General features: G+C 42.6%; 3 protein-coding genes across 3 annotated transcripts; 2 read left to right on the plus strand and 1 right to left on the minus strand.

Annotated features, from left to right (window-relative positions):
• Positions 1-5350, plus strand: kifl (kinesin family-like). The gene is made up of 14 exons (XM_029440045.1): positions 1-93; positions 781-966; positions 1131-1291; positions 1437-1549; positions 1729-1835; positions 2103-2202; positions 2296-2488; positions 2782-2962; positions 3083-3320; positions 3694-3854; positions 3946-4050; positions 4146-4243; positions 4319-4397; positions 4475-5350. The coding sequence occupies exons 1-14, from the start codon at positions 1-3 to the stop codon at positions 4523-4525; spliced, it is 1866 nt and encodes a 621-aa protein (XP_029295905.1). The 3' UTR covers positions 4526-5350.
• Positions 5351-7457: 2107 nt separating this feature from the next.
• Positions 7458-14055, minus strand: cyp1d1 (cytochrome P450, family 1, subfamily D, polypeptide 1). Its single transcript, XM_029440228.1, has 8 exons — positions 13810-14055; positions 13404-13692; positions 12704-13324; positions 11908-12031; positions 11676-11765; positions 9027-9150; positions 8866-8952; positions 7458-8760 (listed from the first exon to the last, which is right to left on the minus strand). Exons 2-8 carry the CDS (start codon positions 13668-13670, stop codon positions 8478-8480), a joined length of 1596 nt encoding a protein of 531 aa, XP_029296088.1. The 5' UTR covers positions 13671-13692; positions 13810-14055; the 3' UTR covers positions 7458-8477.
• A 2508-nt stretch (positions 14056-16563) lies between these two features.
• On the plus strand, positions 16564-23565 carry LOC115013264 (retinal dehydrogenase 1-like). Its single transcript, XM_029439396.1, is given in 15 exon segments — positions 16564-16624; positions 17365-17426; positions 17428-17538; positions 18243-18347; positions 19509-19649; positions 19756-19885; positions 20001-20062; positions 20371-20499; positions 20683-20796; positions 20898-21000; positions 21253-21437; positions 21547-21711; positions 21829-21986; positions 22142-22216; positions 22765-23565. Coding segments are annotated over 15 exon segments (1674 nt in total). The 3' UTR covers positions 22838-23565.
• Positions 23566-23935: the final 370 nt, after the last annotated feature.

A 23935-nucleotide genomic window follows, 5' to 3' on the forward strand; every position in this document is an offset into this window, starting at 1 on the left:
ATGTTGACGGTATCGTCACAGGAGAAGCAGGAAGTCGCTGAAGAAAGTGAAAGCTCAGAGAACAAAAGACTTTCAGCTCAACAACAGACTGTGGTGGGTTGGAATGACTTACAGTGGCAGCTGAGTATGATCTAAGATTATAAACATATCAACAAGGCATTCTGTCTTTCTGTCATAGAACAAAGACGGGGACAGCGTTATTACCACGTTGTTTGCCATTTGAAATAGCAGCCTAACTTCTAAAAATATAATAGGAACATGTCCATATCTATATCTAGGATTTAGAAATTAATGATTTGAAGCTTTCAACAACAAAAAAATTCACTTAGTGCTTAGTTCAAGTCCACAAGCGGGACAAGTATGGAGTGTGGACTGGTACTTTGAGAGGAACCAGCTCACCTCCTGGGCACTGCTGAGGTGTCCTTGAGCAGGGCACCCACACTGTTCCCCAGGCGCTGATAATATAATAGCTATTATACTAATACTATACTATTATACTAGGACGGGTTAAATGCAGAGTCTAAATGTCACTGTGTGTGCTTTGCTGTGCACATGAGTATTCAACATTTCCATAATTTACAATGTGATTAGGCAGAGAAAAGATATGCATGTTAAAAAAGGTGTCTTCAAAAAGCCCACATACACATGTGACCTCTGACCTTTCTTTTTAAAAATGTGCAAATAAAACATAAAACTTATCTCAAACATCCGCAGATAACAACAAAACTATCTCTATGAGAAATGATGTTTTTGTCATGTGTGTACTGATTCTATCTGCAGGCCTGTAATGAGTCCGATCGGCCACTGGAGGGGGCTAAAGCCCGTCTGGAGGAGCTGAAGGAGAGTCTGTACCAGAGGGAGAGAGAGATCACTGAGCTGCTGGAGGCGGAGAGGAGCCCCATCCCTCCCGTCCCTCCCGTCCCTCAGCCGCCCTGCAGCGTTCTGCTTCCCACTGTCATCCAAAAGGTGCTGTTCCAATAATAAACTATGTTAAACCGGTGCATCAACTTACTCTAAATATGGCATTCTTTGTTTTGCTGCTGGCAGGAAATACTCCGTTCTGTTTTCCTAGACATATTATGACTTTGTTTATATTAATACCCTAAGGATGCTTTGTTTTTGTTTTCCAGGCTCATGCTATCTGCAGTGCCGTGTCTGACACCAGAGCTCTTTTGGACCTGATGATTGAGGAGAATAGGGTCTCTCTGGTCCAAGCCAGAGACAAGCTGGAACATCTACAGGCTAAAGGAGACAGTAATGGCAGAGAGGATAAGACCAGTGACCAAGAGGGGTTAGAGTCGTGGAAACAGCTTAAACACTAAATTACTATTACTATTATTTGTTGGGCACAGCCAGCCAGAAGGATTTTCACATCCTTCTTCCTTTTATTGTTTGAAATATAACAATAATTCAAATGATTTTCCTTAACTCTTCAGGTTAGATGAATATGAGTCCAGTTTGTCTTTACTACAAGAAACAATGAGAGGGTTCGAGGTCTCTCAATTAGCTTTGGACTGCATCAAAACCGGAGAAAGCCCTGAAATAAATGGTAAATAATTACCTCAAATACAGCCAACTGTAGATGAATGATTATATTCACTTCACATGTATTCAACTGTAATACTTGCATCTGGTCACTCTCATGTACGCCAGTCTTCTGTGTCTACATTTGGTTCACAGGTGCATCACTTATATCAGTGGTCTTATTGTCATTTCTGTTTTGCTCAGACTGCGACGCGGTCTCAGAGCTGGAGGACATCTTGGGACGAGGGACAATCCGAACCACGGAGGGAGTGAAGAGTGTTGGTCAGCAACTTCTCTTGCTGCAGGATCAGGTTGGTCATTTATCACACAGGTCAGGTCAAAAAACACAGAAGAAGTGATGAATCTGCTGGAATTCAAAAAGGTCAGACGGGAGTTTCACTGGATTTATTAACTTGATTACATCGTAGCAAATCCATTGACTTTTCAAAAGGTTTTTAAGTTCTCAGACGCATAAAGTGAAATATTTTTGCATTATTAAGAACTGTTTGTAAGCTGTTCAAGAAGCTACAAATGCATGTTTGTAATAAAGCTGTGTGTTGTCATGCTCTTCTCTCAAGCTAAAGCAAGTTAAAGACGAGAAAAAGAAAGTGATTGAGAACTACACTTCAGAAAGGACAATGAGGAAGAAGTATTACAACATGGTGGAAAACATGAAAGGTACTCATTGGTTTAATATTCATGTATTAGATTAAACACCACCATGTGAGGCCTTCTCAGTTCAACCCTCACTTTTCCTTTGTTTTTTCTCAGGTAAAATCAGAGTGTTTTGTCGGATTCGACCGGTGAGCCGAACCGAGGATGCGCAGGGTGGAGCCATCAGTGTGGAGAAAATCGATGATTACTCTGTCACAGTGGAAACCCCTCGTGGGCCGAGGGAGTTTCAGTTTGACAAGGTGTTCAGTGCTGAAGCCTCTCAGGATGAATTGTTTCATGACACCCACAGGTGAGGGGGACTATGCTTCCTAAAGTATATTCACAAATGTACCATAACACACACAGAAATTGTAGCGAAACTAAATGAAAACATCTGTTTACAAACTCTTATACAACTCATTCTTCACTAAAAACCTTTATTATTTAAATCACTTCTGCATAAACGGTCTCACGCTTGTGCAGGCACGCTACTCCACCATGCGAGTACTTTAAGTAACATAGGTAACATACTGATGGAGGCGCCTGAGGGGCAGATGTTGAAATGCCGTCAGCTCAGCAGGTTATGATATATTTCCCCCACAGGCTGATTCAGTCGGCTATCGATGGATACAACGTCTGTATCTTTGCATACGGCCAGACGGGCTCAGGGAAGACCTTCACCATGGTGGGGGACAAGGAACAGAAGAACCCCGGGATCATGCCGAGATCTTTTAATGCCATATTTGATATCATACGGGAGAGCAGCACCAAATTCGACTTCAAGGTAACAGACTTATTTTCTGCGAGACAGGAAAGATCTTACATCTATTAAGAACCTCACATTATCTCTCCTCTCTTGTCTTTCTCTTCCTCCTTGCTCTGCCTCCTCATCCTTGAACCTGAGGTTTCGGCCTATATGCTGGAGCTGTACAACGACAGACTGCAGGACCTCTTTGTGAGCCTGGCTGGTGAGGCCCATGCACAGCCTCAGTCACATGGCCAGGCCAGGCGGGTGGAGATCAAAAGGAACAGAAAGGGGGTTGTGTTCGCCCAAGGAGCAGAGACAAAAGAGGCTTCCAGTGCTCAGGAGCTCTACGCTCTGTTCCAGCAGGCCTGCGCAAACCGACACATCTCTGCCACCAGTGAGTTTCTCTATACCGTGCCATGCAGCCCAGTTCAAGCAGGGCCCTGCTAAATGGTTTGGATTAATCGTGTTAGTTACAGTCAGTGTGACGCAGCGGCAGCTAGGTACATCATTACTGGACCGGGCGGTGGGTGGCAGCGCAGGCAAACTTTGAATCAGCATTCTGTAGATAGAGGAGCAACATTGTTTTATAAATGCACACAGGTCAGCAGAGTCATGCACTGAATGTTTTAGTTATAGGGAGCACTAATTAATTAATTAATCAACTCATCTAAATCAGGATCTAAAGACTCCACATTGATAAAAAAAAAAATTGTTTCTGCCAAATCAAAGTGCATTCAGGGCCTTTTATGTCGTGTACGTTTCCCAAGAGATGAATGTGGAAAGTTCCCGCTCGCATCTCATTGTTTGCATCATGGTGGAGAGCAGGAATCTGACCAATGGCAGTGTGAGCACCGGGAAGCTGAGCCTTGTGGACCTGGCAGGCAGTGAGAGAGCAGCCAAGACTGGTGCCAAGGACCACCAGCTAAAGGTTTGCTCGTACTGTCATGTTTCACAAGTGATTGTAAGGTATCAGATATTTCTCATGGCCTCTTTAAATGCTCCTCTCCCTCCCTCTGCAGGAGGCTAACTCCATTAACAAATCTCTGAGTGCCCTGGGTGACGTCATCTCAGCCTTGTCTGCAGAACTGCCTCATGTACCATACAGGAATAGCAAGCTGACACAGGTACAGAAAATTGTAGCAATGAACATCTGTTTGTGATTTGTGATGTGTGGACTGCAGGTCAGCCGAATGTGACCTGTGCATTTCATCCCTCTCAGGTGATGCAGGACTCTCTGGGTGGAAATGCCAAAACTCTCATGATCGTCAACATCTCTCCTTCAGAATGCAACGTTGAAGAGACGCTCACATCTCTCGTGTAAGTCTTCAGTCTTTCCATTATCTGAACGCTAACACACTCCTTGATAACACATGAACTTCCTGAACTCTGTAGTTACGCAACAAGAGTGAAGGCCATAACAAACAATGCTCAGAGACATGTGGAAAGCAAAGAGATTTCCCAGCTGAAAGAGGTGTGTGTTACACAACATGAATCTATATGTCCAGTGAAATTAAAATGCTAACTGTTTTTCTTTTTCTGATACTGTAGGTGATCATGAAGCTGAGGTCAGGACAGACGGTGGAAGAGGAGGACGTTTGAAGAAAAATGGTTTTAATAATATAACATCATTTTAAGTAATTGTAAGGAACATATCACAAAGATATCTCAACAATGTTATTTATTTTTGTAATATGGGGGACATCGAGTTAATCTTTTCCACAAAGAGTCAAAGGCACAATTATTCATATAATAGAATAATACATTTTCTTTTTAATTCTTTCTTGTTTGACGAACATTTGAAACAAATATAACATCTTTTTAAGCCTGGTTCTCTTCTTCCTTATCTCCTGACGGCTCAATATCTGACTCCCTTCATTCGTTTCCTGAAGTACCGCAAAATGGTTGAAAATAAAAAGCAGCATGTCCCAAACGTCCCCCGCCGGACGATGTGGGTTAAAATGTGTATTTTTAAACGCTTAAATGGACAAACACTTTTAGAATCTTAATGTATACTAGTTAAGACTCTCATGAATAAAATATAACATCCTTATGAAGAACAGAAACAATATATCTTTATATATTTGATCACACTGTACTGCCATAAAACGTGTTTGCTGCATTTTGAACAGACAGAAAATGTGTTCTGCTGGATCCCCAGCAAACACAGAGTGTGCTTTTCACAGCACATTAGGCCTTACATAAAGTGTATCCATGATGTTTGAAATAAAGGCCTCAGTGACCCCCACAGAGGACAACAAGGAATTACAGAGTAAAGTGTTGAACCAGGATTGTTTGTGTCCTGTCTTGAACATTGTTTGCGTTGCTTACACGGTGCATTAAGCTGTGCGTGCTAATGAACTAGCACATATTCCAAGTCATATGAATCTTTCATTTAGTCGCATGGAGAGACCGTGACATCACTCCCGGGGCACTGACAGATGCATTCAGGGGATTGCGTGCAGTTTGTTAATGTGTGCTGCCTGCCTGGCTCTATAGAATGAGGCCCCCACAATGCAGCGCTTCACGTGTAACTGAAGAGGCAAATAGGAAGTCAGTTGGTCATTCAATTTGCACTCCTATTGTATGAAGGAAAAGGCAAACGAGTTTGTAGCCCATTAGAGAGGTTAAGTTTCCAGCGCCAATGACCTGTTCATATTACACACTCTCAAACACGCAAAGGCCCTGTCCTTTTGTTCTTTACTTATTTCAGACGGGCAACGGGTTTACTAAAATTAGAGCATCATGACAGAAGGTAAAGACAATCGTATGCAAGGCCTCAAAGGTTTTCATTCCCTTTAAACGTTGATATGGTGTTTTATATCGGTGGAGGAGCAATGATTTATTTGCTTATTTTTTGTCTCACTCTCTAGGCCAGGGGGTGTCAAAGATGCGGCCCGGGGGGGGCCAAAACCGGCCCGCCAGAGGGTCCAATCCGGCCCGCGGGATGACTTTGCAAAGTGTAAAGATTATTTGTTTTGATCATAAAGTAAACCACTGTTCCAGATACCTGTGAGGAAATGTTGTGTGCCTTTGTAGATACACTGTGACCTGTAAGTTGTAACGCACATGTGTAAATGATGAACCGAGGCATAATATTGTTGAAATAGAAACTTTATTTCTTAAGACATTTCAGGTTTTAAAAGATAGACATTTTCAGAATGTACTTTTTGCACTAAAACAAAGGGAAAAATGTGGAGTTGTCGTTATTTAAAGGTTATTATGTTATGATTTTACTGGTCCGTCCCACTCGAGGTCAAATTGTGCTGAATGTGGCCCCTGAACTAACATGAGTTTGACACCCCTGCTCTAGACTTTGGCTCGGACTAAAACAGTCTCAGCAGTCGATGCTTCAAACTGAAATAGTTTGAGCCAGGGTGGCATCTCAGTGCTGATGGGGGACAGCAGTTTCTATAAGAAGACTGTCTTTTGTCTGCATATGGGCCCAATCTTAATTGTTCAGCCTTTTTAATCTATACCTCGGGTGTAGCTCCTCTTTGTCACGTCCCATTAGAGCCGTGACTCCTTGCATTGCGTGCTGTGTTTTATTGGCTGCTTTAGATCAGCGGCCATGCAGCACATGTTCCCTGTGATTTGTTATTCTTTTATGACGGCCATAGTTTAAATCCTACTGTGAGCTCTGTGGACTAGAACAAAGTGAAAGACAAAGACACAGAGAGCACATGGAGAGGGAACAGGGTTGATGAGTCTCGTCCTCTGGGTGTGTTTTGTTAATTAAACGACACAAACCAATGTAAATGTTTTGCATATGTGGCCACACACAGGCAAACTGGGATTGATGCCTTTAATACAGTAACTGGTTGTGTGCCTGCAGCCATGAGACGGTGTTGGAGTTGTTGGAGGTCATTGAGGTCACTGAGAGTTACAGGATATGTACAATAAGAACTTTATTGGGAAATATTTGGCTTGAAAATAAAAATAGTGCAACACAGAAGTTAAGCAGTTTCCTTTTTATTTTTTTATAGTATGACCTCACATGGTATGATAGTCTTACAGTCTACAGTTTTACGTGACAATACTTGAATATTTTAGTACTTTAGTCGACCCACAGACCAACATTACCATCCCTAAATGTTTATTCTACTGAGGTCACTTTTATTTTACTTTAATATTGCTTTAACCAATGTAAGGACCACTAAACCAGTATGTTCTGCAGTGGCATGAACACAGAAATAATAACTGCTATTCCCCACAAATTACTTTTTCATTTTAAAAAGACTACTCTTTCTCCCTCACGGAGTAATAATGAATCTATGAACATGCAAATATGTTTCCCCAAAACTTTAACTGCTGGACACAAATCGTCTCCTATGTGCACTTGTGTAAGTTGCATGTTGGATGATTGACTTCATGCTTGTACGTACACGTTAAAATGTAATTTTAGCTGAGCGTAGAGAAACTTTAATGAGAAAACAGCCTTCTAGTGTTGAACTCTGCACATAAATCATCCTTTACAGTGAAGCTCAAACATCCAAGTGAAGTAAGAAAAAGCAAGACACCATGTTGAGTGGAAAGGCTTTTTAATTTGACACTTTCATCTCAGTGCAACATCTCACTAGCCAACGCTAATGTGTCTGTAAAATGCAGTTTACAGGTAGGACTCTGCTGGAAAAGACACGAGTCCTCAGTAGACTTTCCCCGCATGTATAAAAGTTTAAAAGAGATAATGCTGTCATGAACATAACTTCCACACTTTTCATTTAAGGATAAGTAATTCTGCCTGACTCCTCTTTTGTCCATACGCATATGGCCATGCTTCTTTACATTTAGCTTCTAAAATGAGAAATGCCTTAATTTCACACTCTGCTGTCCTCTTTACCGCCCTCAAAGATGTCTAGGACTGTATCTAATCTGTGTGGGAGGTCACAGCACTGATAGGCGAGGGGGAGGATGTTCAAAAAGACGAACTTGCATGTCTTAATATATATATGTTTGCGTCATTCCTCACAGAGCCACTGGGTGAGATTTGAGCTCAACAGTGTTTGCCTCGAAGCTACGATAAAAGAGGATTAGAAGCAAGGGAAAGGGGGGTACGGACAGGACGGAGACATGAGGGGGGGAGGAGATGAAAGGAATCTAACTGATGAGGAGGAGATAGGAGAGTTGGAGGAGAGAAGTTGAAGTGAGGAGGAGGAACAGAGGGCCGACGAGAGTGAGGATGAACCCTGCGTGAACACAGTTTGAGGCCTGAGGCGTTGATCACCAATCTGAAAAGCCCTCTCTCTCCCTCCCTCAGCGTTTAACTGTAACTAATAACTTAAGATAAAGGCTTTTAATGAGGGGACGTTTTCAAGCTAGTTTCATTTTTAATGTAGTGGGACAGGAAGGCGGAGGGACTCTTCCCCTTCAAAGTACGGGCACAGAAGCACTTTCAATGACCCTCCATTGTCATAAATATTGTTGTGTTAATACAAACATGAAGTTAGTTCATATCTAATGCTATTTCTAGCTCATTTTAGAAACATATTTGTACATACATATTTCCCTTTTAGCCAAATCTGGTGGCTTAAACATCCACACAGAATCATTTGGTCTAAAACCTCGAGGAGATGTTAATCCTGTACGGACGCGGTTTCATAGTCAGGCCAAAATCGGAGCTGAGATCCAGCTCCTGCTCTGGAACGTTTTCAATCCGCAGCCCGTGGAGCAGCGTGGTGATAAAGACAAACATCTCCAGACGTGCAAATCCATCCCCGAGACAGCGTCTCTTCCCCATGCCGAAGATGAGAACCTTCTCCGTCAGCTCCTTGTTGAGGAGTCCCGAGGAACCCAGGAAGCGTTCAGGGCGAAATGCGTCCGGATCACCCCAAAGATCGCTGGGACAGAGCGAGAAACATGAAGATTTGAAACACATTCTTGATGTTGAAAGAGTCACTGATACAATCCACGTCTTAATGTAGGGATGATTGCTTGCTACTCACACATCATGATTGACTTGATACTGGTTAATGAAGACACATGTATCTTTGGGAATGAAATATCCATTCAGAGTGATGTTTCTCGTGGTACTGAAGGGGAAACAGAGTTTTAACAACAGTACATACAACTGTACACATGAATGTACTGTAAACTACTGTGTTACCAGTGAGGAATGGTAAAAGGGACGTATGAAGCATGACGAAACACTTCATATAGGAACGCCTCCGTGAAAGGCATCTTGGGTTTATCTGAAAACCTGGGCAGTCTGGATGTGCCAATGTGGTCGTCTATGGAAGAAACACCATTCGTAAGTTGTTTTACAGCAAATTACAAATAGATATAGTTGTTATATTACCTCTACGCTAAGGCATACTTTTTACTTTTTGTACATACTGCAGCTTACAAAGTATGTACTGGTGCATGCAGTATGCATACAATTGGGGCATTTGACCTGAATCTAAACATGGCGTCTTGAACTTTTACCCTCATGTATCTGTTGCGCAAAGCATTGTGGGTCAGCAACGCCAGAAAAGCATGCTGGCTTGCAAAATGCATAATGTGACCAGATGCAGTAGGACATCCTGGTAACCAAAACTAAAGGTGCATTCAAATGCAATTTGTAAAATCAAACATTTCTAAGCTTTTCACCAGGAAAGGACAAAAGAGCGGTGGTAAACTGTGACAGCTGATAACTTTTATGAAACTATCAGGACCTGTGATAAACATGTGCTAGGTGCAAGAACGAACACTGATACATTTCCAGACTTTATGGGATGACTAAGACTAAGTCTTGAAAGATGCAAGAGTACAGTAGAGCCATTGAAGTTGTGGCTGCACTCTCAGTTCATCAAGGGTTAAAGGGGGCGAGGCGTGTTGAATGTTTTGAGTTTTTAACATGTACTTCACAATAATTACAATGCCAGAGTATGAGCGTCTTTCATCAGTAATTAAGAATCTTGCTCTCCCTCGTTCACTAATAAGGTTTCCACTAAAATGGTGAGCTTTACTGTAAACAGTAGAATAAAAGCTTCACAGTCAATTAGTTGTGTTAATTTATAATTAAAGTGATGAGTAAGTGAAGTATTTCAAACCATGTGGGATCACATAGTGTGCCTTGCGTGTTACCGCCTTTGTGTCAGTCTGGGACAACTCTCCAACCTTTCTTTCTTTCTCTGGTTGTTTGTGCCTCGCTCTCTGATTCATCCCGTCTCCTTTTACTTTCTCCCCTTGTACTCTCTGCCTCTCCTCTCTTCTCTCTCCTCTCTCTCCTCTCGCTCTCGTGCTCATCCTGCCTCTCTCTCTCTCTCTCTCTCTCTGCCTCTCTCTCTCTGCCTTGTCCCCTCTCTCTCTTTCTTGGGGGCCTCTTCTCCTCTCTCTGCACTCTACTATTCTCTATCTGCCTATATCTCTATCTGTCTCTATGGAATCTCTATATCTCTGAATCAGTAGGGATACTATCTATAGAGAGAGGAGAGTCGATATATTGTGTGTATATATAGTATGAGCGCGTGTCTCTCGATCGATCTATGATATAGAGGGGAGAGAGAGAAGAGAAAGCGAGAGATAGAGAGAGAGCTTTGCCTATCTGCTCTCTACTCTCTATCGCTGTCTCTCTAGTGTCTCTCGGTCCTCTCCCTATCTCTGGCTCTCTGTCGTCTAGGAGTCTCTGTATCGAGAGCGAGAGAGAGCTTGAGCGAAGAGAGAATTGGGAGAGAGGCTTAGAGAGAGATCGTCGGGAGAGCTCTGGAAGATCTATATAAGATCTGCTAGGAACGATATGGAGCGAGGAAGATATGAGTCTATCTGAGGCTCTCTTATGGGTCTTCTTGCTTTCCAGGGCTCTGTGAGTCTACTCTCTCTTCTCTCTAGCGAGATTACTTTGCACTGCGTTCTCTCTCTCGGGAGGAGAGATCCTCTATCTTTCGCACTTATCTATCTCCCCTCTCTCTCTCTCTCTCTCTCTCTCTCTCTATCTCTCTCTTTCTGCCTTCTCTCTCTCTCTCTCTCTCTATCTCTCTCTCCTCTCTCTCTTTCTGCCTCTCTTCTTCTCCCTCTCTCTCTCTCTCTCTCTCTCTCTCTCTCTCTCTCTCTCTTTCTGCCTTCTCTCTCTCTCTCTCTCTCTCTCTCTCTCGCTCTCTCTCTCCCTGTGAAAATGCAACGTGCCCCAGAACAGACAGCACCAGTTCAACCCACTTCAAAAGTTGGCGTCAGCAAATTGGACTGATCTTTTGTGAGTTTCTCTGGTGGCTGTCGGATTGTGTCTGTCCGGGGAGGGCACTCGGGTTGGCTGTTGTTGGGTTTTTATTATGTTGATTCTGCCTGAAATGTTGATACTTCCTAACATACGTCACATACGGCCCCTCCTCTGAGGTGCATTTTCACCTGTTTGTAAACTTAAAAACACAACTTTCTGAATACTTTTTTGGTATATATTTGAACAGATAAGATATTTATATCTCAAATACTCATAGTGTAGCTATGCGATTTTATCTTGTTTCATTACTTTTTTGACTTTTGAGCTGCAGTAACAAGGACATTTCCCCGATGTGGGATCAGTAAAGTTCTTAAAGTTACATTTTAAGAGCCACTGAATGTGAAGCCACACTTTCTCCTCTAAACTTAGCAGTTTTGCCGTATATCTTTAGCTCATAAGTGACCGTTAATCATTAATGAGCGACCTTCTGTTTCTGGACAATGAGAGTGAGTCACTGGACGATTCTCTTTATATAACATGCATGCAGTAATGCTCTGAAAGTACTGAATATGCCAGTTAAAGTTGGACGATTGCTCATACTTAAACATAAAGTAATACCTATTTCCTGGTGTATTCTGTCCTGGATGTTGGGATACTTGATCAGGTACAACAGGCTCCACTGTAAACCAGCAATGATGGTGTCAAATCCTTTTTTTCAAATAAATCACAAACAACACAACTGCAGTGAAAAGCGAGTAATCACCTTCAACAATATGCTCAAATTCATGTCACTACCGGCACTATTTCTTCATCAATGATAATATTAAGTGAAACTTCCAGTGGGACTAACCTGCTCCGAAGATGTCTATGACAGTGTGAATGATCTGAGAGTTGGAGAGCACAGACGAATCCTTAAATTCTTCTCTGTCTTCACAGAGTGCAATCAGCGCGTCTGTAATGTCCCGGATACAGTTCTGCAATCACACACACACACACACACACACGTACAATATGACATGTAACATTGATTATGTTGCCGTCTGTATTAAATCATTGACATTAAAAAATCAAGCTAACTATAGAGTAATTAATGATTATGAAGCTTTAGAGGTTGAAAGTTTTAAAAGCAATAATTAGGGAAGAGACAGTGATCAGTTATGGTACGACGCGTGTCTTCCAGTGGGATACTAATTCCTAATTAGAGTGCGTGCGAACATTTTAGCCACTCTGCACAAGAACAAAGGTCCCTCACAGGGAACTTGTTTGTTATTTTTTTGTTTACAGTTGCACTCACCGCTACTACTGTATGAGTGCACTGTCAAATTAAATAGTGGACAGCAAATTAGAGGGACAGATATAGAGAAAACAACACTTTCAGACACGCCATCCACCATGTTAGGCAATCCTGAAGACATTCTGTTTGTATTTTGTGGTCAATGTGCAATAGACTGGCTAAGGTTCAGATAAGATTCATCACACCAGTGATTTTTTGCATTGCATGCAACCCTTACATTTTGAATTGTTCTTTACTTTTCTGTGTGCAAAACACAACAGCAGTGATTGACAACTGCAATGCTTCAGTGTGTATTACCTTTTGCAATTTCTTTCCATTTCAACTACATTGTGTATCTGCCGGCCCTCCTTACCTTATCAAAGGTGTTGATGTGTTCCTCGATGCGCCGCTCCATGAATCCGTTCATCCTGTGGATGTGCTGAACCATCTTCCTCAGAGATGGACTCGGAAAGTAGCGGAACACAGGGAAGAAATCAGCCAGGTTTCCTGCCGCAAAGATCCTCAGGACCTCGTTGTTGATGTGAACTATAGTGAGGAACTCCTTGTCGTTGTAGTCGTACCTTTTCCCAAAACAGAGGGCACAGACAACATTCGCCACTGAGGTTACCAGGGGCATCACCGGATCAATACCCGTCTTATCATGGCCCATTTCCCGTTTAGCAGCAGCCTGTTGCTGAATCACATCCACCATCTCAGCTGCCTCGGCACAGACATGCTCCTCCAGCAGGCAGGAGGCACCAGATCCTCTGGGCTCAGCCTGGGAGAAAGCCCTGAGGGCATGCTTACACAGCTTCTTATGGAGTATCCACGCCGGTCCATACTTTTCACTGAAGGTCATACTGGTCCCGTTGGCTACGGCAGAAAAGGTGAATAGGTCGGGTCGTCCGGCAAAAGCTTCTCCCTGCCGAACCAGCGCCTGTCTGATGGTGCTGTATCCACTCAGGACGACAACAGTCAGAGAGCCCAGACGCATCTAGAGTGAAGGAATGAACAAATGATTGAATGAATAAATATTGAATCCTCTGCACAGCTTTTAACACATTTTACTGTACCTTGAAAACATCTCCATACTGGAGCCTCAAGCGGGTTAGAGAAAGATGAATCTGGTCCCCCATCTGGAGCAGATTCCCAACAAGGGGCCACGGTGTGGGGCCAGGAGGAGGGGGATATTTTGTGAGGTCCAATCGGGAGTGGTTGTGGCTCTTTCGGCCCTTGATGGCCATCAGGAGGAAGGTGAGAAGACACAGAACAACAGTGACACCAGACAGAGAGGCACAGGCGTTCTCCTTGATGGCCAGCGTCACAAACGTCAGTCTCATCTTGCCAGATAAACTTTAAAAACTGAGAGAGATAGAGAGGAGAGAGGCTGTTAAAAGACACAGAAGGTGAAAAAGTGTCTATAAAAGAAAGAGAAAAAACAAACAAGTACAGAAACAAGAAATATGGTAAAAGCCTCACCTCGCAGTATCCTCTGGGTGTATCAAACAAATTGAAAGCTGGACAACAGTGAGCAGAGATGAGACCAAAATACTCAGCAGGCAGAAGTTTGAGGTCTGATCCTCAGGAACTTGTTGATGAGAGCAGCTCACAGTACGGGATGTCCTTTTTGAAGAGCGACCGGGCCCCCTGCAGAGGGAGCTGCTGCCCGCTCACAATAGAGAGGCGCACATGGCGAGAAACTTGGCTCAGGGTGAAGGACCAGTCGGTCCCGGCCAGCCAGTGACCGCACTGGCCCATTTGACAGCAGACCGGATCTATTCACAACAAGGGCCCCTCCTCTGCTGTGACCCCTCTGTCCCTCGCGATGTTGGAGCCTGTTTGTTGCAGTGCAGGAAGTATTTTATATGTTATGTTATGTGCAAAATATGCATAGATTAAAAAAAAAGCCAACAAAACCAGCGTTCTCTACGAAAGCCCTGAAAATCTCACATGACCAATTAATATATTTCCCAGAAATGTTCAATTTGAATTCAGGACGTTTATTCGTACAGAATAAATACAAATTATATTAATACTTTTACTTAAGTAAAGGATCTGAGTACTTCCTTCCTCACAGAACTCTGAATGTAACAATGTAGTTTCTGTAATGTGTCACAAGGGGGCGCTCACCGTCTGCTTAGGTTGACTTCCTGTCCCCCTACAGTTTGGACTTTGGTCAATGCTTTCAGGTTTCAGCCAAATCCTCATTCCCATCATCACAACCACAACACTTCAGGAAGCGTGTGGACAAAATAACAGGATCACCTCACAATGTATTTCAGTCAATGCAACATCACATACTGCGGAAGAAGATTGCAAACCTTTGTTACAATGGCAGTATAAAACATCGGACAAAGAGAGATCATTTGTGCGCCACAATATCGTAATTTAATACCTGACAAATGTATTTCCCTCTCATTTCAGCAGCTTTACTTTTTTATATTTGATCTTTTCTAATATTTACTTTGTGGCCTCTAATTTGATTATCAAAGCTATCAAAGTTTCTCCGTATTCTTCAAGCTCTCTCCTTCCCTTCTCTCCTCCCTCTTTTCCCCACCTTCTCTGTACAGCCCTTCATCCCTCTTTTTTCATCCTCCTCCCCAGCTCTCTCACTATCTCTCACTCTCCATCTATCATTCCTTTCATTCTTCTTTCTTTCTCACTCTCCATCGAACCGTCAATTTAGCTCAAGCTCAAATGTGGGACACCCGGTGCTGTCAGGGCCGAGCGACAGCTCCTTTGACCCGGTGGTCCACGTCCTCTCCTGGCCGAGGCAATCCAGTCTCGTCATTAGCTCTGGCAGACAGAGCCGAGACACACACTGACTCTGTGGAGCCAGACTAGATGGTGAAGTGTCTGGAAGGAGAATATGTTGCTCATATTCAAACATAAAACCAAGAGCCACACACGCAAACCTGAAATGAGCTCAACATGTGGCTAAACTAGACAGACTGCTACTCCTTCTGTGACAATGATGTTGTTTTGATAAAAAATGAATACCAGTTATAATTCCTCACTGAGGCATAAAACTTGAGATGGACATGCATGAGCAAGCAGAATTTGGATGAATAATTGCTCCAGTATTCGCAACATACTGTATAACTAAACAAACCCCATTGGATTCAGAGCACACGCTTCAATTCTGACTAGATTAAGGCATACACATTAGTATGGGAAGATGGTTTCCACTGTGTTTTTCTTTTCTGCTGATCTTTTCATTGTTTAACAAGGGTTAATTACAGACTGTGTTGTCCCCGGGGAAAATTCTCAAAGGGATGTGTGTATTTCCAGACCGCCAAGATTAAAATAGGCGTACCAGACAAAGTTATGTGGCCACATTGTTCCTGGGAGACAGTGAAGCAGCAGGAGTTCCCTTATCAAAGCAAACATCTTCCCAATTATGTCTGCTGCTGTGTAGATGAGCCTATCCTCTGACTGCATGTGTTGCATGTGGACATGGCACAGTTGAGTTGAAGCGATGCAATGAAGCAATAGTAACAATAGTAACAATTCAACAAGTGAGACTAAATGAGTGTCTAAGTCTAAATGTCTAGTAATGCCCAAAGCAGCTTTCTGTATTATTGTTTTTGCATGTTTTTTTTTAATTTAATCAGCCGTGGTCATTAAATTATAATGTAGGCTATGTATAGCTTAATCATATATATTAATTAAATTAGGAAGAGACTAAATCAATTACCCTATGAAGAGTATCACTTTACCAAAACATGCACAGGATGCCTATTCTTCATAAAGTTGGAACAACGAGACAAATAAACCGGTTAGGTGGGTGATTTAGTGGTAAAAGTAAAAAGAGGCAATTGATTAATAAGAAAAGATTAGCCTATAGGCTAATTTATCCAAAGGTAAAGAGCTAGCAAGTACATTCCCTGCTTATAATAGCCTACTTTAATTATACAGAAAATATAAATGGCTAAAATTAGGCCTATTTGTACAAAACACTTACCATGCACCATATTGTCATGCACTTCCTGGTCAAAGAAATTAAGTAGCGCGCGCCTGCCTCGCGGGGCACATGGGGTAAACTGGGATTGGTTCCGTTTTAACGCTGATTAGCGCGTGCGGCGGGACCCTCCGATGACAGAGGAGGACTCCCGGTACGATGGCACGTCATGCTGCTGCTGCTTTTCTGTTTCCTCGCGCTGAGTGCGGCAGGTATATAAGGCTGCTCGGTGGGTCTCCGGTCCACTGACGGTGAAAGGAGGCAGCTGCAACATGCCTGTGACCGGAGCGGGAATCCACCAGACTGGAGGCACCTCATCAGCATCTCCCACAGGTAACAACACTTTTAACACTTGTGAATTATGAAGCTTCTATTACAACCTGCAATGAACTATATTATATTAAACATGCAGAAGCAGCATTTACTTAGTGTGCACCACAGATCTGCATGGAACAAACTTCCAGAGGATATTAGACCGTCTTTAAATCCAGGTGAATTATCTTTATGTTCGGCACTGCCTTTGACGAAACATTATAAACTCATTTAACTTTTCTTAACTTTTTAATTTCCTTGAATTTGCTGTTTTTTGTTGCTGTTTTTCTTTCTTTGCTATTAAAGTGCCAAATTCAGCACATTTTTCATACTGTCTTTATGATTTTTGGTTTATTCTAACATACATTTGTAATGTACTAAATTACCATACAAATAATGACGACAGCTAATTGTGAAGTTTAAAGTTAAATTATTATGAATGGCGCTGGATCTTCATACATGTCCTTACCTGTGAATAACATACTATACTATATATGACTTTCTATGCAAGGTGGAATATTCTTATTCATCTCACAACCCTTCACTGTCGCCAGTGCCTCATTTGGCAAAGCTTCTTTCGAGCATGTTGGGATGACAACTTACACACAGGGTGATGATGAAAAACGAAAGGAGCCTTTCTCACTCAGTGATCCTGATATTTACTTTCATAATCAAGTGTTCACACACTACAGTGTATGGGTAAACACACACACACACCTGCATGCTAACAAGTTTGAGTGGCTTCCATGTGTCTTTTTCAGAGGGAAAGCACGCCAACATGAACTCGCAGCCCGACAACGGCCACCAGCAGCAGTCTGATAACGGGGGGTAACCAGCTGGGTCAAAACCAGAACCAAAAACCACAGCATGTAGACGGACCGGAGACGCAGGCCCTGCCAATGCCAGTCCCAGACCCCCACATTCAGTACACTAAGGTAGGCTGCACCCAAGAGTCAAACGTGAGGAATGAGGGGTACACAGAATTCCACGTAATTTACTAATAAGACTCAGGATTTAGGGATTTTATATGTAAATCAGTTTCATTAGTAAGGAACTGTGTGCAGAAACATCCAGGGGGATCCTTGTATGTGTTTTACTTCAGAGAGTCTTGGTTACAATTTTGATTTTCACAGATATAAAAATAAATGTAATTGCTTTTTTCAATGGTTTTTATATTTTCCTTTTATCACATGAACTGTGGGGGGTCAATTTTGTTGCTGTCTTACCAGGCATATTGTAAGTTGTATCCGCATATGGTCTGTATTTGGCTTTTAATACCACTGTGTACCAACTGGAGTTGTAATGACACATATGGTGAGTCAGTTTGTAATTACAGAATGGAAATGTGGTTTTAACAAAATGAAACAAGATGATTATGCGAAAATATTTACTGGTCTTTTATCAGTTGGGCTATTATTGAATGTAATCACCTGAAAATACTCTACAAACTTTACAGCATGCAGATGCACCTCATAAAAGTTACCAGAGAACGCAGTGCAACGCCCACTGAACACGGAGCCTCTTATTATTTCTATCTGGCTGAGTAGAGCTGAGACAATGAGTGGGGAGAGACCACTTGGAGAAAAGATGTGTGTTTCTGTGTGTATTATTCTTTTGTAATTCTTCTCTGGTGTCCCAGTTGTTCATCAATAATGAGTGGCATGAATCCAGCAGCGGAAGAAAGATTCCTGTGTATGATCCCGCCACAGAGAAGCTGCTGTGTGAAGTGGAGGAGGCTGATCCTGTGAGTATATCACCAACTTATTTATTCACATTAAATAATCTTTAGTGTCGCATGCTGCACAGATTGCAAAGCCCCTTGAGGTGTTGATTTGTGATATTTGGCTGTATAAATGAAATGAACTTGACTTTTGTGACCACCTTCTCAACGTGAACCTCTTGTTCAAGCGGCACGTGTATTGACAAGAACAAGGAGACGGGATCATATTACTCCTGTATTAGCTGCTCTGCACTGGCTCCCGGTAAAATACAGAATATAATTCAAAATCCTTCTCCTGACTTACAAATCAATTAATGGTCAGGCTCCAGCATATCTTAAAGATCTCATAGTACCTTATAAACCAACTAGAGCATTGCGCTCCCAGACTGCAGGGTTACTTGTAGTTCCTAGAGTCTCTAAGAGTACAATGGGAGCCAGAGCCTTCAGCGATCAAGCTCCTCTCCAGTGGAACCAGCTTCCAGTTTGTGTTCGGGAGGCAGACACCCTCTCCACATTTAAGAGTAGGCTAAAGACTTTCCTTTTTGATAAAGCTTATAGTTAGGGCTGGCTCAGGTTTGCCCTGGATCAGCCCCTAGTTATGCTGCTATAGGCTTAGACTGCCGGGGAACACCTCCCTGCTCTCTTCCTTCTCTTCCTCTCTCCTCCCCTCCCTCTCTCTTCTTCTCCCTCTCTATCTGTATGCATTTATGTAAATGTATGTTACTAACTCATCATCCAGGATATCATCCCCGGAGTTTCTGTCTCTCATGTGGAAGGTTGCCACTGATAAAGTTTACATCAGGATCATGAATCGTGGCTGCGCCTGCTGCCCTGGTCCTGCTGGACACCGGGAAGCCTTTTTGACATTTTCCTGGATTCATCCAAACTTTCTCTTTTTTCAACACAACCCGATTTCTGTCAAATGTTGTATTTGTACTATGTTGTTTATCCTGTACACACGACATCTATTGCACGTCTGTCTGTCCTGGGAGAGGGATCCCTCCTCAGTTTCTAACATTTGTCCCCCTTTTCCTTGTGCGATGCGAGGGTGTAAGGACAGAGGGTCTAAGGACAGAGGGTCTAAGGACAGAGGGTGTCGTAACCTGTACAGTCTGTAAAGCACACTGAGACAAATGTGTAATTTGTGATATTGGGCTATATAAATAAATTTGATTTGATTTGCAGGAAGACGTGGACAAGGCGGTGAGGAGTGCCAGGGCCGCCTTCCAGATGGGGTCACCATGGCGATCCATGGACGCGTCCGACCGAGGTCAACTAATTAACAGACTTGCTGACTTAGTGGAGAGAGACCGGCTGCTCCTGGCAGTGAGAAACACGCACACGCAAAACAAATGTCGATTTGGAGTGAGATGACCGGGTTTATACAGTAAAGTAAAGGCTTTGTAAACTAATTATTGTGTTTTATTTCTAGACACTGGAGGCTCTGGACTCTGGCAAAGTGTTTCTCATGGCATATTTTGTCGATCTGATGGCCACAATTAAAACCTTGAGATATTATGGCGGCTGGGCGGACAAGATTCACGGCAAAACCATCCCCGTAGGTGAGAATATTGATTCCTCACAGCTTTAATGATACATTTCCATTTTTGACAATTACATGTGTGTTCAAAGCTATCATGAGTTAATTATATTGTTTGTTTGTTTTTGTTTTTTTAGATGGAGATTATTTCACTTACACACGACATGAGCCCATTGGAGTATGTGGCCAGATCATTCCTGTGAGTAGAAGAAAAAGAGAGACTGGATGCACGACACATAAAAGCAAATGTTAACCTTATTCAGTAGCTTCTACAGTGACTAGAGACACTATAAAGAGAAAGGTTGCATGGTTTACATTTTTATTTAGAGTAGTTTGTTGTATTACGCCAAACACTAACCTGTAACTTCATTGAGTATGTGTGATAAACTTGACAAGGGCTTGGAAGTGTAGCCAGAATATGTGTGCATCTGTACTTATAAAAGACACTAATTATATGTTTTTAAATGTTGTTGCAACTCAAACATGTTTATGCATTTTTGCCGACAGTGGAACTTCCCGGTGATGATGTTTGCGTGGAAGATTGCTCCTGCTCTGTGCTGTGGGAACACTGTAGTCATAAAACCTGCCGAACAAACCCCATTATCGGCCCTGCACATGGCTGCGCTTATCAAAGAGGTATTTGGATCATCACTGTTTACCCCCCCCCCCCCCCCACCCAACAAAGATACAAGAACAAAGAACATGTGGGAACAAAAGCAATAAACTTGCATTTAGAAATTGCAGAGACCTACACAGCTGTAAAAGTGGATTATGTTAAAGATAAACATGTGCCTCTCCCTCGGCCTGTCTGGGTTTCAGGCTGGGTTTCCTCCGGGAGTGGTGAACGTGGTGCCAGGTTATGGACAGACAGCAGGCTCCGCCATTTCCCACCACATGGACATCGACAAAGTAGCCTTCACTGGATCTACTGCTGTTAGTATCTATTGAAATTAATAGCAAATTAATGCTTTAGTGTCCTTTGTTCCTATATGGACTGTAACTGTATAGCTCACATTCTCGTCACGCGTTGCCAGGTTGGGAAACTCATCCAGAAAGCTGCAGGTGAAAGCAACCTGAAAAGAGTTACACTAGAACTCGGTGGAAAAAACCCAAACATTGTGTTTGCTGACTGTGACTGTGAGTAGTAACATTTTCTGGATTACTTTATAGTTACTTCTTAAATGTGATGTTCTTTTTGAGTCTTTTTGTATCGCTCGCTACAATATTAACAAGAAGGGGCTATTTACAGTCTTGCAGGCTACACGACATGCTCACTTTACTGCAAGACGCCCCCACTTCACCTGGCGACACTCAACTGAAGTTCATACAGAGACCTTACCCTTTTCACTTCCTGTCAGCACTTTAAATGTGTACATGTGTGTCTTGCAGTAGAGTATGCAGTGGAGCAGGCCCACAGTGGCCTCTTCTTTAACCAGGGCCAGTGCTGTCTGGCTGGATCCAGAGTGTTTGTAGAGGAGCCAATCTACGACGAGTTTGTCCTCCGCAGTGTGGAGAAGGCCAGAGGGAAAGTCCTGGGGAGTCCATTGCTGCCCGGGGTTGATCAAGGGCCACAGGTACGAAATAAAGTTAGGCTGCAGGAACTGCTCAAACATCTCCACTTCCACTTAACTGCGAGCTTTACGTGCAAAGAGAACATTTTATTTGAGCTGCTGTTTTCTTCAGATTGACCAGAAGCAGTTTGATAAGATAATGGAGCTGATCGAGAGCGGAAAGAGGGAGGGAGCTACGCTGGAGTGTGGGGGGTCCGCATGGGGTCAGCAGGGACTTTTCATCCAACCCACCGTCTTCTCAAATGTCACAGACGACATGCGCATCGCCAAAGAAGAGGTACTATGCTCCAAAATACACAACCACACTCGATGGTACATGTGGATCATCTGTGTCAGCAGCGTTCTGAATTTTCTTTTTATCCATGCATACACATTTCCCCCATGCACCTCTCAGATTTTTGGGCCAGTGCAGCAGATCATGTGTTTCCGTAGCACCCGTGAAGTCATCCAGAGAGCCAACGCCACACACTACGGCCTGGCAGCAGGAGTGTTTACTCACGACATCGACAAAGCCCTCACGGTCTCCTCTGCTCTGCAGGCTGGCATGGTCTGGTAGGGATCAAATCCTCTCTAGCTGTAAATCTGAAGTATCTGCTGTGCGTGTGTGTGTATTTCCATTTTGCCACATAGATACATACTGGCTTGTGTAAAAATGATTGCTGATTTTATGTAATGAGTTGAAGCTAATGCTTATTTAATTTATTTAGGGTAAACTGCTACAATGCCATGAGTGCTCAGTGTCCCTTCGGTGGCTTCAAGATGTCTGGGAATGGGAGGGAACTGTGAGTAATACCATCGTATGTTATCTCAGCTTTAGCAATGCTCGTGCTCAAGGGTGTACGCTTGGTTCAGAGGTGGGGATGTATTACATTGCATTTGTTAATCCTCCTTTTGAGGAGAATTATCTGTGAATAAAACAGTTAAATGATCTTTTTACATGAAAATGCAGCGGTGTAGAGGGGACTGTTTTCAGCCCTGAGTAGAATCTGCAGGCCTCCTCACAAGCTGCATACAGCCCCAAGAACTTCCACCGAGAAGACAGAGCCGCTAGTGTGTTCGTTAGAAAGCTGAAATAATCTTGCAATGATTCACTAATGCTTGTAAAACTTGAAGACGACTCAAATTAGTTATTTTGAGATGAATAAATCTAATTGAAACAATAGGATTTTGAAAGGTGACCCCAGTGTTGAAACTACAAACATGGCAGCAGCCTATTATGCTCATTGTTTTTATTTCCACCACACAGCTGCACACAGGTTGGTAACGCTGCACCTTTACTGGTTAATGTGTTTCATTTTCCTTACATAATCAATGTTTTGTTGTATTTCAGGGGGGAATACGCTCTTCAGGAGTACACAGAGGTCAAGGCAGTCACCATCAAAATCTCCCAGAAGAACTCATAATACCGTCATAGCACAGGACTGACTTTCTCCTGTCTTTTTAATCCTCTGCCAGGCTTCAGATCTTCCACACACATTTTGCAATAGTCATATTGCACCCAGATGTTTTGAAGGCATCGTCGACTCTGTGTCACTCCATGAACATTGTATGGAGATGTACCTGTTGTTTTTATCTTTTCTTCTAGGTTCTCTTGAAATTCCTGTGACAATACTGACTTCCTTTTATCGATGTTCCTCTTGTGTGCTATCTCAGATGTATTTAACTGTGAACAGCATGTTCTCTGTAGTGGTGTCTGTTATGTGTATGTTAGCTAAAGACAGACTTAAATAGCACTTTGCCGGAAAATTATTATTTTAATAGGTGCCATATAAAAAATAGAAAGACATTTTACATACGATACACATGGATTTCAAATGAAATCAATAAAACTGTTGACCCATATTAGCAACCAGTAAACCTTGCAATGCAGTCAACATGTTTTTGTTGTAGTACTACTAGTAGTACAGATAAAACATGTCTGTACGCATTTACTTTACACACAGTCCCAACTCATCTCCACCTCCAAACTCAGGACGCTATGGGATTTGACTGGAGGATGTAGTGTTCCACATTGATTATAGACTTTTTTTCAGTGGATATTATACTCAATTAAAGTGGCAATCGCTGTGAAGTGAATGTTGATTGCACATGTAATGGTTGTAGAATAATGACACGATCAGCGATTAGATTGGTTCCCTATAAGCCTCAACTTTAAGGATGCAATTCTGTCTTCTCTCTTTCACAATAAAAGCCTGAGATATATATATATATATATATATATATATATATATATATATATATATATATATATATATATATATATATATACATACTGCATCACTGCCTTCAAGAGAGCATTTATCTAAGAAACAACAAACATCTACAGTAGCTTTCCCCAGGCAGCAGAACAACCAGAGTAACTAACTAACTGTGGAAACTCTACAGCAGACAGGCTGCTTCCTGTAGCCATGTTGCTAACGATATATCAACAAGTTGATCGAGTTGCAGTGTGTCCTGTGTTGTCTGTAGCTCTGAGGAAAAGTGGCCTTCTTGGGAAATGC

The sequence above is a fragment of the Cottoperca gobio genome, chromosome 9, assembly GCF_900634415.1.
Source record: "Cottoperca gobio chromosome 9, fCotGob3.1, whole genome shotgun sequence".
In the NCBI taxonomy this organism is placed as follows: domain Eukaryota; kingdom Metazoa; phylum Chordata; class Actinopteri; order Perciformes; family Bovichtidae; genus Cottoperca; species Cottoperca gobio.

Bases quoted from the DNA above. Each gene is read 5' to 3' on its own strand.
- cyp1d1 (XM_029440228.1), bottom strand. From the start codon at position 13,670: ATGAGACTGACGTTTGTGACGCTGGCCATCAAGGAGAACGCCTGTGCC. The intron at 13,325-13,403 runs GTACAGTAAAAT...CCTTCACTCTAG, and splicing joins AGTATGGAGATGTTTTCAAG to ATGCGTCTGGGCTCTCTGAC. The intron at 8,953-9,026 runs GTAACACAGTAG...TTTCCCCTTCAG, and splicing joins CCTTTTACCATTCCTCACTG to TACCACGAGAAACATCACTC.
- kifl (XM_029440045.1), top strand. From the start codon at position 1: ATGTTGACGGTATCGTCACAGGAGAAGCAGGAAGTCGCTGAAGAAAGT. The intron at 2,963-3,082 runs GTAACAGACTTA...CTTGAACCTGAG, and splicing joins GCACCAAATTCGACTTCAAG to GTTTCGGCCTATATGCTGGA. The intron at 4,244-4,318 runs GTAAGTCTTCAG...TGAACTCTGTAG, and splicing joins GAGACGCTCACATCTCTCGT to TTACGCAACAAGAGTGAAGG.